The sequence below is a fragment of the Hylobates moloch genome, unplaced genomic scaffold, assembly GCF_009828535.3.
Source record: "Hylobates moloch isolate HMO894 unplaced genomic scaffold, HMol_V3 SCAFFOLD_3, whole genome shotgun sequence".
Lineage (NCBI taxonomy): Eukaryota > Metazoa > Chordata > Mammalia > Primates > Hylobatidae > Hylobates > Hylobates moloch.
The window spans coordinates 86790412-86805956 of NW_026652278.1; the positions used below are offsets into that span (position 1 = coordinate 86790412).

At 55.2% G+C, this 15545-nt stretch overlaps 1 protein-coding gene across 3 annotated transcripts in view; it reads left to right on the top strand.

Annotated features, from left to right (window-relative positions):
* Positions 1-361: 361 nt before the first annotated feature.
* RASGEF1A (RasGEF domain family member 1A) overlaps positions 362-15545 on the top strand; it is a 40905-nt gene continuing 25721 nt past the window's right edge. Inside the window, exon 1 of one of the 3 annotated variants that reach the window (XM_032142958.2) lies at positions 362-445. In XM_032142958.2, coding sequence (XP_031998849.1) covers positions 383-445 — 63 coding nt within the window. In that variant the 5' untranslated portion in view covers positions 362-382. Of the gene's footprint in view, positions 446-5972; positions 6076-11329; positions 11354-15545 lie in introns of those variants that run through there. The other 2 variants (XM_032142968.2, XM_058436516.1) reach the window with 2 other exon arrangements.

A 15545-nucleotide genomic window follows, 5' to 3' on the forward strand; every position in this document is an offset into this window, starting at 1 on the left:
TGTGGTGGGCTCCCTTCCCTGGACCAGAGGCCCTGCATCCCAAGCCGAGTTCTAACTGGTGCCGCCTCCCTAAGCACTGAGTCCCACACACCCATGGGGGCAGGAAGGATCTCTGAGGATGGCACCTGAGCACTGCCTTTTTAGCAAGCTCCTGGGCAGTGTGGTCAGGTTTGAAAGCCCCATTTGGAGGAAGCCTCCCAGCCTGGCATTCCTGCCTTTCCCACACTGCTGCGTTGCTGAAACCCTGGATGCTCTGAGTGTGGCTGAGGAGGGGTGGCAAAGGCGCATGGACACAGGACCCCAGGAAGAGCCTCAGGAAAGACTCATGGACCCCAGGAGGCAGAAGAGGATGTGGAAGGGCTAAATCCACCATGGTACCTTGATGTGCTTCTCAAAGGTGCCCATTTGTGAGGGTGGAGGCTCTGACTCAGACGACTGGGGAGAGGTATGCCTGACGCTGTGGCCGGTGGGCTCTTGCCCAGGTATGCCGGTGCCTGGAAGCATGCCACCTTGCGCATCAGAAAGCTCAGCTGACTCCCATTCACCCCCTCCTTCACGCCTTCTGCCTAAAGCCATGAGTGATTCAGTGCATGGAACATTATTCTCCAAAAGGGAGCACTAATGGTATGGCCTGAGGGAAATTCTGGAAGGCTTAGGGGTTCCCCACTGACCCAAGGGACAGGGTTGGCTGCCAGACAACCTTCCCTGGAGCCTGTGGGTGTGCTTGGGTGTGGGTTTGATTGGGGCCATCAGTGGCCTCTGCCCAGGGGTGCTGACCAGCCTTGGAGGAGCCTGGAGGAGCCTCTCTGCAGACCGTGGCTGTGTGTGCAGGAGGCTTGAGTCCGGCAGACAGCGCGAGCCCTCAGACCCCTGTGGAGGCAGGGGCTGTCTGAGGAGCCTCTGGAGCTCACTGAGGGCTTGGTTCATTTTGCTTCGTGTTTTGCCAGCACCCTTGTGAATTGGCATCTCAGGCCCCACTTCATGCCCTGGAGGAGATAGAGAGGTATGCGCCATCACCTTCAGGGTTTGGACCCGAAACTCTTGGACTGTGTGTTGTGGCCCGGTAATGAGGTGGCACCGGCAGGGCAGGGTGGGGGGCCAGGGCCTTTCTGTCCCTTGACCCTCCTCCTGGAACCCAAGGCCCTGTGGGCTGAGCCTCATGAGGGCCTCTGTAGCACCGGCGTGGTCCTCATCAGCCCCCTGTGGGGCACTGGGCTCCTGCTTCTCTGTTCTGCAAGGTCTGTCACCTGCCTCAGGCCACCTTCCATCCTCCAAAACCAGCGGATGCCTCTCACTCGCCATTGCTTGACCCTGTAGGCTGTGCCTTTTAGAAGAGGGAGCAGGGTTTGCCCCAACTCTGCCTTTGTTCTTGGGGGGATGAGCGGAGGGAGGCTCAGCCCCTTTCCTCCACGTCCCTTCTTCCCTCAGGTGTGGCCACAGCAGACCTAGGTAGGCACTGAGGTGCCGACAGCTTCTGCCTGTCCTGGCCCAGATGTTCTCTCTTATTTTTCTCTCCTTCAGTTTTCTTCATGTGATTGAAGTGTAACACACACAGAAACATGCCTGAGCCAGAGCCACAGTGTACACTTGATTTTTCATGGGGTGACTCTGTGGGGACACCCAGATCCAGCCCATTCCAGCCCCTGCCCCAGGGCAGCACCCTGGACCTCTGGGGGTGAGGATGCCCTCCCCGGCCCTGAGCTGGCTCTGCATGGGGCCAGCCTTAGATGCTCTTTGTGCCTGGTGTCCTTGACTCCCTGTCTGGGTGGGTTATCCTCGGCCTGGAGCATTCCATTGAGTGACACATGCCGCAGCTCGGTGGAAACCCAGTCCCCTGTGGGGGATGCTTGGGTCATTTTCAGTTTGAAGCCCTTGTGAGTAGGGCTGCCGCAGACGCTCCTGTGTGTGTCCTTTGGTGTGAGTCTCTAGTGTTTCTGTCCGGCCTCCATCCAGGGTGGAATTTCTGGGCCTGGTGTGGTCGGTGTTCATAGGCATAATCGGGCTGTTTTCCTGCCTGGCTGCACCAGCTGACCCTGCCTCGCCACCAGCAGCTGAGAATTTGGGTTGTGCCATCTTGTCAGCACGTGGCATTTTCTGCCTTTTGATGGTAGCCTTGCTGCCGGATGTGCAGGGTGCCACACCACAGTTTAGTGCCTTCCCCAGATGAGTGATGGAGCTGGGTGCTCTCTTAGGCCTATCACCCCTTGGATAGCCTTCTTTCAGTGAAATATGTCTTCAAGTCTTTTGCCCATTTGTAAAAAATTGAGTCTTCTGACTTTTTTGATTTACATGAGTTCTTTATATATTTTGGATATGAGTCCTGCGCTGGATATATACAACCATATCCTTATCCACACTTGTGTCTCTGTATCTGCCTACACAGACACACACACACACGTGCACACACATAGGTTCTGAGTGCCTCTGTGCACAGACCTGTTACAGTCACTGGGATGTAGCAGTCAGCAAAACAAAGATCCTGCCCTCATGAAGCTCACATTCTCAGGAGAGCAGACGAATGAACCAGGAGGTGGAAAGGCTCTGCTGGACCCAGTAACATTGAGGAAAACCGTTCCATGGCAGGAAAATGCTGGGGCAGAGGGTGGCATTGCAGCTGTGTTAGCGAGAAGGTGGCATGTTGGGGTGGGGGGCCACAGACACTGCAGAGCACATTCTACGCAGGGGGAGGGTGGGCAGGGCCTGTCGAGGCTGAGCAGGGAGCACTGAGGTCCCTGATGGGGCTATTCGTTAGGACTCTGCCTTCATTGAGATTGAGGTGGGAGTCACAGAGCTTCTGACTCAGGTTCTAAGAGATCCCCTCCGGCTGCTGTGTGGCGACAGCAAGGGTGGACCCTGAGAGGGAGCCTTTGCGAGTGTAGTAGTCTGTTCTCACACTGCTATAAAGAAAGGCCTTGGCCGGGCATGGTGGCTCATGCCTGTAATCCCAGCACTTTGGGAAGCCGAGGTGGGCAGATCACTTGGGTCAGGAGTTTGAGACCAGCCTGGCCAACATGGTGAAACCCCGTCTCTACTAAAAATAAAAAAATTAGCTGGGCATGGTGGCGTGCGCCTGTAATCCCAGCTGCTTGAGGCCGAGGCAAGAGAATCACTTAAACCCAGAAGGTGGAGGTTGCAGTGAGCTGAGATCATGTCACTGCACTCCAGCCTGGGTGATAGACGGAGACTCCATCTCCAAAAAAAAAAAAAAAAAAAAAAAAAAAGCCGGAGACTGGGTAATTTATAAAGAAAAGAGGTTTAATTGGATCATGGCTCTGCAAGCTGTACAGAAATCGTGGCAGCATTTGCTTCTGGAAAGGCCTCAGGGAGCTTTCACTCATAGTGGAAGGCAGAGTTGGAGTAGGTGTCTTACATGGCAGGAGCAAGAGAGAGAAGGGGGAGGTGCCCCACACTTTGAAACAGTCAGATCCCTCCAGAACTCACTCACTCACTAACAGAACAGCACCGAGGGGATGGTGCGAACCCATTCATGAGAACTCCACCCCCATGATCCAATCACCTCCCATCAGGCCCCACCTCCAACACTGGGGATTACAATTGAACATGAGATTTGGGTGGTGACACAAACCCAAATCATATCAGTGGGAGTCCAGCCTCTTTTCCTGTGACCCTCAACCCAGAATCTTGACAGCTTGCCTGCTTAGGCTCCACCATCCTCAGAGCAGCCTCTGTTGCTCTGGTCAGAGGCAGGCTTGTTCCAGGCCTTGTGCCCTGCCCCTAGAGGAGGCGTCTGGAGAAAGTGCCTCTTCCTGTGTGTCTGGTCTCCCCGAAGTCCCGGCAGATGGCCACTGGCCCCACCACACCTGGCTTCTTCTCTACTTTCTGAAGTGGCAGTGGGATTCTGCCTTGGAGCCTGCCGGCCCTCCCTGCAGGACAGCCTCAGCCCCAGCTGCAGGGATGCAAGCAAGACGCCTGGCAGGGCTCAGCCCCAGCATAGCAACCTCCTCACGTCCTCAGGCACCAGGAAGGATGTGGGTCAGGTCACACATGAATGCTGAGGCCACACTGGTGGGTAAAGGAGACAGCACCATCTGTGTCAGCCAGAGATGGGGGCAAGGGCCCCATTCCTCCTGGGGAAACGTCTGCCTTATCGAGGTCCTTGGGTAACACTGGTGCAATCTGGGATGAGCGTGATAGGAAGTGACCCTGTGACTGCATAAGAAGGCTTGTAGGGCTGCCCACCCATCCACCACCTCCTCTAGAGTGTCACATTCAGGGAGGCAGAGGGGATGCTGGCTCTGGGTTCAGGAGGCAGCAGGGCCAACTGCTCACATGGACTTCCTGAGACAACACTGGGGCCACCCCGGGGCACAGATGTTCTGCAGGGCCACGGTACAGGGCTGAGGAAGGCAGGGGCAGGTGCCTGGAAGGCTTCCCCAGGGGCAAGACACCAGGTTTCACCTTCTTGGTGCTCTCCATGAAGCCACCTGAAGGGACAGGGTGGCCCTGCAGGCCCAGACCATCCTGATGCCACCTGTCCACCTGCCAAGGTTACCATGAGCTTCGCATCTTCTGGCTGCCCTGAAACAAGATGCAGAAGCAAAAGTTGGGGAGGACATTGTGAAAGCTGGAGGGCCACTGTGCCGTTTCTGCCTGTTTGCCTCATACTCCCTGCACTGCCCACCCACAGGCGCTGCGTACCACGCAGTAATGTATAGTGCATGCTCTGAGCAGTGGGAAGCGGTTCCAGGCCAGGCCAACACTCACTGGTAGAGAAGAGCGGGTGAGAGGGCAGCACTCCAGGAGAAGGATTCCTGTCTCCAGGCCCTTGAGCTGGCTTGAGGGAGGCCAGTGAATGAACCCAGCACAGCCCCTACTTTCCCAAGACAGAGACAACTGCCCATCGAGCCAGCCTAGTAGGTACTCTTGCTGCTAGTAAGTGAGCAGGCAAACAAGCTGGGAGGCAGAGGGCCTCTGGCAAGGCCTGGGCAAGAGCCATGGGGGTGGAGGTGGGGTGAGGGTATGGGCGTCCTGGGGCGGCCAGATGTTGTCAGGGTCACGATTGTCCATCAGCCCGTGGCTTGTGAGCTCTCCGGGGTTGTCAGAGCCTCTCTGTGAGGTTCAAGCTGAGCATACCCTGCTCCTCCCTAGCGGCCGCCCTGCCGTCCAGCTGGGACTCCCCCAGAGCCAAGGGGTCTCTCACCCAGCTCAGGTGCTGGGTGCTCCAATCCAGACCTCCGGAGAGGGCGCTCTTCGGCTCCGCGCATCTTTCCCGTCCACATCCTCTGAGGGAGTGGGGTCCACCACAGGAATGCGCGGAGGGGTAGCCCCATCACCTGACAGATTCCTTCTGAGGCTGGGGCTCCAGGGGCGGGAGGAGCGTCACTGTGCCATGTGCCCGGCCCACCCCTTGCTGCGGCTTAGATCAGTCCTCCCACAAAAGCAGCTGCCGTGTCCCCCGCGTTCCAAGGAAATGGAAGGACAGGGAGTTCTGTGCGACTCCCGTCTCAGGCCAGAGCTGTGTGGAGTGAGCACCCCGTCAGCGGAGGCATTCAAGCCGAACGCTGGCGGAGCACCTGCTGTAGTTCCGTAGTGGATGTCTACGATCAGGTGAGGCCGGGGCGGGGTAAGAGGCGTCCCCTCCCCGTGCACAGCCCCAACCCACGCTGCGCCCCCTCGCCGGCCCCGCGCGCCAGCACCGACCCCCGGCACGGCCGATCCCGGACGCCCCGTCCAGCCTCACACCACGGCACCTACGGCGTCGCCACACCTAGCGCCAGGCGCGCGCCCAGCCCAGGCAGCGCCTCCTGACAGCGCTCCAGGCCGCTCCGGGTCCCTGCCCCACCTCCGCGCCATGCTCCTAGCCTCGGCCCCGCCCCGCGTTCCTGGCCGGCCTAGCGGTCCTTCGGCCCCGCCCGGACCCCACGGTCCCCAGCCCAGCCCCTCGGTTCCCTGCTTCCTGGGTCTCACCCCTCCAGCGGAGGCGTCCAGCGGCAGGGACCGGCGCTGGAGTGGGCGCTTGCTCGGCTCGCGGGCAGAGGAGCCGCCGCTCGCTGGACGCCGGACCGGGCAGGACGGCGCGGGGAGCCAGTGGCCAGAATGTTCCTGGAGCTCCAGGTAGGGCTGCGGCGGGCACAGGCGCGGGGCCGCGGGGCAGGGTTTCTTGCGCTGTCAGGCTCGGGAGGGGTGCGACGGTCCCCTGCATCCCGACCCGCGCGGGAGGGTGCCCGCCCTGAGGACCCGCGCGCCGCCCTCTGTGCGTCCCCGCTGGAGGACCTACTGCCCCGTGGGCGGCGCCCAGCCTGCCTCTGCTCCTGCCCTGCCCTTCGCGGTGCGGCCCGCGGACGCCGAGAGCACAGTGACTCCTGCGAGCCTGGAAGGGGTGGGGACGGGCGTGTAGGAGCCCGGACGACTTGAGGGGCTCAGAACCACCTGTTGCTCTGAGGAGGATGTGCCGGGCGAGGGCTGGTCCGCGTTGTATGGTCTGTGTGAGGTGCCGGCGGGGGAGGGCTGCAGAAGCGCGGGCATGCTTATTCACGGTACATGGGAGGGAGCGCGGCCGTGCCTGTGCCTTGTGAGCCCCACGCGCGCCTGTGCGTTTAGGGAGAATGGAGCCCAGCGTGGGGCTTCGAGGAGTGTGCGCTCCAGGGCGAGGGCGCTGTAGGGTGCAGGCGGAGAACTGGTCCTGGAGAGGACCTGAGCGTGGAGCACTGGCATTTCCCGCACTGTTTATGGAGACGCACCCCCAGAGGCGCAAGTGATTCGGCTGCAGCAGACCCCCGGGTTCTGAGCGCCCACAGCGTAGAGCTGAGCCTCGGCCAGCCCTGGCCACGTGAAAGATGCAGGACTCATCTGTCCCTTCCTTCCTTCACTTACTCAGCATGCGTTTATTGGGCCCCTGCTGTGTGCAGGCACTGCGGTTCGGTAGGGAACCAAACACCACAGCAAGGAGGGTGTTGTCCTCACGGTGCCCACACAGCAGAGAAACAAGCACAATGGGTAGGTAAAATGGGTGGAGTGCCACCTGGTGCTGAGCGCTAGAGAAAAAGCAATGTAGGAGAGCTAGCAGGGCCTGTGAGTTCATCGGTGAAGGTAGTTCAGGTCATTCTGCAGTGACAGAGCAGCCCCGAAGTCCCTCGGCTCACAATAACGCGGTGCAGTTTCCACTCCCTGGTGTCAGCCCTGGTCCAGGCCAGCCTCATTCAGGGACCCAGGCTGACGGGGTCACATGGTAGGGGAGTGGGGAGGGCCCTGCACTGGCATTTAAATGCCCCAGCCCAGTACTCCAGTCACTGCTGTGAGACAGGTGGACCCCATGGCCCCACCCAGTTTCATTTGGACCTCCAATGACAGTCCTGCACCCCCAGCAACCAGGGGTCTGACACACTTGGTGCCCAGCGTGCTGACCACCAGTGAAGAGGGGGGCTGTCTGTGCCTTAGGTACGGTGGCCAGAGGAGACGTGTGCACAGGACCTGCTGAAGGAGGGGAGGGAGGGAGCTATGTGGGGGGCATACCAGGAAAAGGCCAGGGCAGAGCTTTGAAGTGGAAGCTGCCTGCATGTTGGGACCAGATTGGAGACTGGGGCATCAGGAGCAGAGCCCATGAGGAGGTGGGACAGTGAGGCCAGCGAGGTGGCGTGGCTAGGGGAGCCAGCGGGGGTGACTGGGCTGCAGTGGGAGGTGGTGGAGCAGGGTGTGCTCCCCGTGGGGCTGCCATGGCACCGCTGGCTGCTGCTGGGAGGGGTGAAGCTAGCAGAGTGCCACCTCAGTGGTCCGGGGACAGATGAGAATCCCAGCCTTGGGAGATAGCAGAGGAGGAAGAGGAGGGAAGGACTGATTCTCGGGGTATTCTGAAGGCAACACCTGGAGGCCATGCTGGTGGGTAGGCTGTTTTCATTGAGATGGGAAAGGGTCAGGCTGGCGCAGGAAGGAGGGTGTTGCCCTTAGAGGGGGGGCAAGATGGCAGGTGCAGCAGGTGGGAGCAGGGACAATTCAACACCTCCGACCCCAGAGGTGTTGCCTGGCAGGGGCGTGGGCAGTCTAGAGTCCAGGGAGAGGTCTAGGCTGCATGTGCTCATGCAGAGCCTGGCTTGCTCCACCCTGCAGGCTCCTTGCTGCCCTGCCTCCTGGCCACACTGCCCACACCTGCACCTGCTGGCTCAGGACAGTACAGCCCTGGGCCCCAGCCTTCCCAGGCCCAAAGCCCATCTTGCTGGGCCTGCTAGCTTGAGCCACCTTCTTTCAGCTTCCCCAGGAGAGGTGGGATGAGGACTCTAGCCCTCAGCGGGGCACAGGCCAGGGGAAGGACAGCAGAGCCATGGCCTCTCATGTTAGCCCACCACCTCTGTGCGTTGGCGGTCCAGGCCTGGCCAGGATGCAGGGGGCACTGGGGACAGCACAACCCAGGGTCACATACTCACAGACACGTGGGCCGCAGCAGTGCCATCTGTGGGGGGGCAGTCAGTCAGGAAGGGCTGCCTGGGGGAGAGAGTCTCACACTGGCTTTGGTGGGATGCATGAGGATTGACTTAGTGCAGGGGAAGCTGCCTGCATCCCCCACACCTTTGGGCTCTTGGGCCTTGCCCTCCAGGGAACTGCTGGTGAGTGACCAGAGGAAGGAGACCAAACTGTCATGTCAACCTCCCTTTTCCCCCTTAACCCGCTGGAAAACCCCTGGTTATCCTTGGAAGCTGATCTCAGAATCACCTCCTCCACGAAGCCCTCCCTGACTACTCCCTACAGAGTTAGTTCCCCACCTCTGTGCCTCCACGACACCCAGCACAGGCCCCGAATCCCGAAGAGATCATGCCATGCCATGGAGTTGCGTCTGTCTTCCCACAGACACTAAGGTCCATGGGCTGTTCTGTTCTGAGTGTGTGGCATAGGCCACAAGGGCCTCAAGGGATGCTGACTTGACTGAACAAGTTCTGGAAGGAAGGAGGAAGGAAGAAAGGAAGGAACAAAGATGAGGGCAGGAAGTGGCCTGTACAGGCTCTCTACTTCTTGTTTTACATCTGAGGAAACTGAGGTCCAGAGGGGCTATCTTGCCTGAGGTCATGAGGGCTGGCTCCTGGGTCATGAGGGCTCCACTATGTGGGTTCTGGGCTGCCTGGGTCCCTGTGGGTCCCAGGACAAGGGGAGTTCAGAGGCAGCTGGGACACGAGGAGTGGGGGCTCCTGAGGGAACCTGGGGACAGTCAGGTGGGAGCCTATGAATGGCGTGGATCTCGGAGGAGGATGGCAGCCAAGACCCCCCCAGCTTCTCTGTTTCTTTTTTTCTTTTCTTTTCTTTTTTTGAGACAGAGTTTCGCTCCCGTTGCCCAGGCTGGAGTGCAATGGCACGATCTCACCGCAACCTCCACCTCTCGGGTTCAAGCAATTCTCCTGCCTCAGCCTCCTGAGTAGCTGGGATTACAGGCATGTGCCACCACACCTGGCTAATTTTGTATTTTTAGTAGAGATGGGGTTTCTCTATGTTGGTCAGGCTGGTCTCGAACTCCTGACCTCAGATGATCTGCCCGCTTTGGCCTCCCAAAGGGCTGGGATTACAGGCATGGGACACTGAACCTGGCCCCCTGTTCCTTCTTCTGGCCCCTGCTGCTGGCTGGGCCCTGGCCCTGCGGCCCCTGGCACCACTGGCCAAGTGGAGTTTTGTTGGCAAAGCTGGTGTCTTGGGGTCTCAGCCTTGGGGAATAACCCTGCCCCTGCCCCATCACCGCCCACACCCGCCTTCCGGGCCAGGACCCAGCCCCTGGCATTTCCCAAATGTCACTGTGACTGCCACTAGCTGCCCCTGCTCGGCCTTGGGCCGGTAAGTGTGCATCAGAGCGCCGCCCTCCTCTCCCTCTCGCTCCCCGTGGGTGAGGAGGCTCAGCCTTCAACTCTGGCCCCAACCTGAGTATGACTTCCCTGGGGGCCTCCCTGGGGCCACATACAACAGATGTCCTTAAAACAGGGACTGGCATGTTCCTAGAGTGCCCAGCCTGAGGGGGCAGTGGTGTGGTGTTTTGGGTGGGTGACCAGGAAAAGTGGCTTCAGGGTAGCTGAGCTGGTTGGCAGAGCAGGCCCACTGTGGACATCATGTTCCTGGGGGTTGGTGGTGGAGCTTAGAGAGCTGAGAGATCCGTGGACACACACACCCACACACAGATACCCACACACAGAGACACACGTAGGTCCACACACACAGACACAGACACACACACAGAGACATGCAGAGACACAGACACAGAGACACACGCAGGCACACAGACACAGAGACACACAAACACACAGACACATACAGAGAGACACAGAGACACATGCAGGCACACACACAGACACAGACAAACAGACACATGCAGAGACAGACACACAGACACATGCAGAGACACAGACACACAGACACATGCAGAGACACAGACGTAGAGAGAGACACACAGACACATGCAGAGACACAGACACACAGACACATGCAGAGACACAGACGTAGAGAGAGACACACAGACACATGCAGAGACACAGACACACAGACACACACAAAAACACAGACACACAGAAACACACAGACACAGAGACACACACAGACACAGAGACACAAAGACACACACACACACAGACACATACAGAGACACAGACACACATAGACACACGCAGGCACACACACAGAAACAGAGACACGCTAACACAGAGAAACACAGACACACAGACACATGCAGAGACACACAGACACACCTCCCCCTACTGCCACTGGTGTGAGCATCTCCATACCAGCTCCACACAGACTTATGTGCAGACACATATGCCCAGGGGAGGTAGATAGGTAAGCTATTGATTTTTTAAAAGTTTATGTTAGGTAATTGATTATTGATACCTTACTAGTTTGAACAGATTTTTTAGTTTGGCTTCCTGGAAAATCCAAGAAATTAATTATATTACTTACACATACGGAACAGCCAACTTCTTTATTTCTAATGTATCTTTAGTTTTCTTATCTTATTATGTTTTCTAAAAGGTGCAAAGTAACATTAAATAATAGCAGTTGTCCTTGGCTTGATCTTCATTTTAATGAGGAGGCTTCTCATGTTTTACTAAGTCTGAAATCGGCCCTATATTTCCAATAGGTATTCGTCATCAAGGACAGTATGCTGGAATTCTACATTAATTGCCAAGAGTGCACACCAGGAATGGATATTCAGTTTCATCAAAGGCTTTCCTATATCTAGCAAAATCATCAAATGCCTTTCCTCCTTGGACCTATTAATGTGTTGACTTATTAACTCTTCTGAGCTAAATCATCCTCTTGTTCCTGGAATAAAGCCCACTGGGTCAGGCTCTATTGTGCTTACAAATGCTGCTGAGTTCATTTTACTGATGTGTTGCTATGTTGCTGAGGGTATTTTTCACTATTTTCAGAGGTAAGAATTTATGCATACTTTTCTACTAGGAGACATATTTATCACATTTATAAATCATGTTATTTTAGCTTTATAAAATGAATAGGAAGGCTTTTCAATATGAATTGTGTAGTTGAAATAGTTTATATATCATATAAAATTATCTTATCCTCAAAGGCTTGAAATAATTCATTTTAGAAACTATTTCAGCCAGGGCTTGCTTTTATTTTTTCCAGAGGCTTAGTTGGCTGTCAACGTAATTTGTACTATGGTTATTGGTCTTTTTGGGTTCTAAATATTTTTAGTCTATTTTTGGTTACTTATATTTTCTAGATAATATAAGTAACCATTCAAAGTTCTTGCAGATCATTTACCACAGATTTAGGTAGTTGTTTGTTTTAAACTTTCTTCTACATATCTGGAGTTAGATTCCCTTTTTTCATGCCCAATGTATTTTTCATGTCCTTCCTTTCTTCCTTCTTCTCTCCCTCCCTTTCTTTTTTTAAATACATTTTTATAATTTTTTTAAAGAAATAGAGACAGGTTCTCACGAGAGCCCCTCAAAGTGCTGGGGTTACAGGCATGATCCAGGGCGCCGGGCCCTCCCTCCCTTTCTTCTTTCCTTTTGTTGATTAGAACTGCAAGAGGGTTATCCCTGAAATCTGTGTTTTCAAATAATCAGCTCTTGAAGTTTATAAGGACTTCTACTCTATTCTTTGATTGAGTCATCTAATTTGCCTTTTAGCAATTTCTTCTTCCAGTTTGTTTCGCTGTTTTGTTGAGAAGCTGTTTTTTAAGCTTTTTGAATCAAGTGCTTAGTGTTTACTTCAATACGTTATTGAAGTCTATGAACTTTTCTGTGAGTACAGCTTTGGCCATATCAAATTCGATACAGAGTTTTCCTATAAAAGTTATTTTTCTGACATCTGTAATTGGAGTTTGAATCTTTAACACCGGCGTGATTTAGGGAACTTTTTAATGAAGTGGGTATTTTTTTTATCAGTTATATATTAATATCCAACTATAGTACATTGTGCTTATGTCATTCTCTCACCTGCACACTTCTGTTTGGGGACTTTATTGGCTTTCATTGGTGGTATAACATATGACCATGTGGCGGAGACTCTGGACAGTAGAATGTGCCTTTCTGTTTCTAGACACAGTTTTTCACATATCTTGGTCCCCCGTCCAGAGAGCATGCACTGCAATATTTTCATCCCTTGGGCATCTACCACTTGCTAGGCAATTTCTGGTTGTGAATCCAGCATGAAGAGGTGCTCACTGTATTTCCTGGGCATAGCTTTGTGTTCTTGGGAGTTTACCTCTAATAGGGTTAGAAAAGAAAACCATAAAGTGTTTTTCTTACTCTCCACTCTCAGCCATTCAGCACAACATTCTGACACCAGATTCTCTAACATTAAGACAGCAGCTGGGTGCCCTGTAATTCAATTTGGACAATATTGGAGGCAGAGTCAGATCTCACAGGTTGAAAGCTTGGTCCCACAAGGCTGTCCCCATCCCTCGACTTCAGATGCCATTTGCAAGTCTCAGGTTGTGGCCTGTGCTTCTGACCCACCCAGCAAATCAGCACTTCTGGGACTCCCTTCTCAGATTCAATTAATTTGCTACAGCAGCTCCCATAATTCAGGGAAGCACTTGCTTCCATTTACCCACTTACTATACAGGTTTTTACAGTGGTCACAGATGAACAGTCAGAGGAAGGGATGCTCAGGGCAAGGCATGTGGGAAGGGGCGTGGAGCTTCCCTGTCCTCCCAGGCACTGCACTCCAGGGCCCTCCACCTGCTTGCCTACCCAGAAGCTCTGAAGCCGCTCCTTTTGGGATTTTGTGGAGGCCTCATTACATGGGCATGACTGACTGAATCATTGGCCATTGGTGATGGACCCAACCTTCAGCCTCTCTCTCATCCCTAGAGCTGGGGGTGGGAGTGAAAGTCCCCACCCTCTCATCACATGGTTGGTTACCCTGACAACCAGCCCCCAGCCAGGCTGTCCAGGAGTCCATCAGCACACAGAAGACACTTACCACTTTGGAGATTCTGAGAGTGTTAGGAGGGTGTGCTGGGAAAAAAGACAGTGTCATGCACCACATAGTGGTCCCCTGAGATTCATAATATGATATTGTCACTGTGCTTTTTCTATGTTTAGCTGTAGAAATCCTTACCGTTGTGTTACAGTTACCTCCAGTATATTCAGTGCGGTCACATACTGTGCAGGTTGGGAGCCCGGGAGCAATAGGCTGTACCACGGAGCCTGGGTGTGTAGTGGGCTCTGCCATCCTGGTCTGTGTAAATCACTCTGTGGGGTTTGCACAATGACAAAATCGCCTCAGATGCATTTCTCAGGAGGTATCCCCGTCGCAAATGGATGCATGACTGTATGTGCCTGGGCCACATGGACAGGAAGGGCCAACTTGCAGGCAGGAGGCCTGGGCTGCTTCCAGCTGTGCCCTGTCCTCAGCCCCACACCTGTATCTCATCTGGGAAGTGGAGAGCAGGGCCTCAGAGGCCCCCAGAAGGTGTCACAGGGCCCAGCAGGTGGGAGGCCCTCTGCCCTCGCCACTCATTGGTGGTGAGGCTTGTGGGCAATTTTGCGGGGGCTGGAATCCAGCACGGGCCCCTTGGACCCCAGCCTGATTTCCCCCACCCCACCTCGCTGCCCTGCGCTTGCAGCCTAGCCTGCAAATGCAGCAGGGGCAGCTCCTCCTGGGTCAGGCCCTGTCCATCCCACAGGCCTGGCTGGCTTCCCCTGCTGTCACCTCACACCATTCTCCCTCCCCGGAGCCCTGTGCTGGTTGCCCTGGGTGGCACATCAGACAGGGTTCCAATCCCAGCTCCACCAGTTTCCCAGACTGGCGCTGGTGACTGAGGCCCTTTGGGCCTCTGTTCCTTCATCTGGAGAAGGGGGAGCAGCAAGAGAGCCACCCTGGGGAGGTGTGGAGGCGGCTGTGTCTGGCTTAGGTTCGAATCAGCGTAGTGGCGCTAACTGATGTGGCGAGGTTTCAGGATGACTCAGCAGCCAATTAAATGCTTACAAATTCACGGCTTATTGGGACGTTTTCACACACCAACAATCATGCAAATATATTTCACACACCCAGGCAGTCATAAGGAGGCGGGAGCGAACCACAGTGTCGGGGGACGGGGAGACCAGCTGCTGACTGCGCAAGGTCAGAGTTCCTTCAGAGCAGAGGGAGCGCAGACCCCCGGGTGGAGGGATGGGCCCGTACTCCCAAGTGGAGGGATGGGATCACTCCTCTTCTCCCAGCAGGGCATCTGGTGGCCTCCGATGGAAAAGAGGCCTTGGAGTTCTTGAGGGCAGTGCTTCTGCAGGTGTCTGGGTCGTGAGCAGCTTCTTTGTATTTATGGCCCTCCGCAGGAGTGTCCCTGGCCATCATCTTCAGCTGCCTTTTGGCATCACTTTCTTGTTGGATCTCAGGGATGCCTGGCCACAGCAGATATCATCTGATCATTGCAGTCCACCACACCTATGCTTATCACTCTGAGGGCTCAGCAACTTCACTCTAAGCTGAGTTACTTGTCATAAGTACTCCCTTTTTTTTTTTTTAAGACAGAATCTTGTTCTGTCGCCCAGGCTGGAGTGCAGTGGCATGATCTCAACTCACTGCAACCTCCACCTCCCAGGTTCAAGCAATTCTCATGCCTCAGCCTCTGGAATAGCTGAGATTACAGGTGTGCACCACCATGCCTGGCTAATTTTTTGTACTTTTAATAGAAATGGGGTTTCACCATGTTGGTCAGGCTGGTCTTGAACTCCTGACCTCAAGTGATCTGCCTGCCTTGGCCTCCCATCGTGTTGAAATTGCAGGAGTGAGCCGCCACACCCGGTGAGATAGGGTCTTGCTCTGTTGCCCAGGCTCTGTCACCCAGGGGTGCAGTAGTATGATCTTGGCACACTGCATCCTTTACCTCCTGGTATCAAGCAATCCCCCTACCTCAGCCTCCTGAGTAGCTGGGAATACAGGTGCATGCCGCTGCCCCTGGCTAATTTTTTTGTAGAGACAGGGATCTCCCTATGTTGCCCAGGCTGGTCTTGAACTCCTGGGCTCAAGCGATCCTCCCACCTCGGCTTCCTAAAGTGCCAGGATTACAGGTGTAAGCCACTGTGCCTGGCCATTTATTTTGAGACCCTAAGGACCACAACACATTATTACACATTCCTGTGCACTGGTAC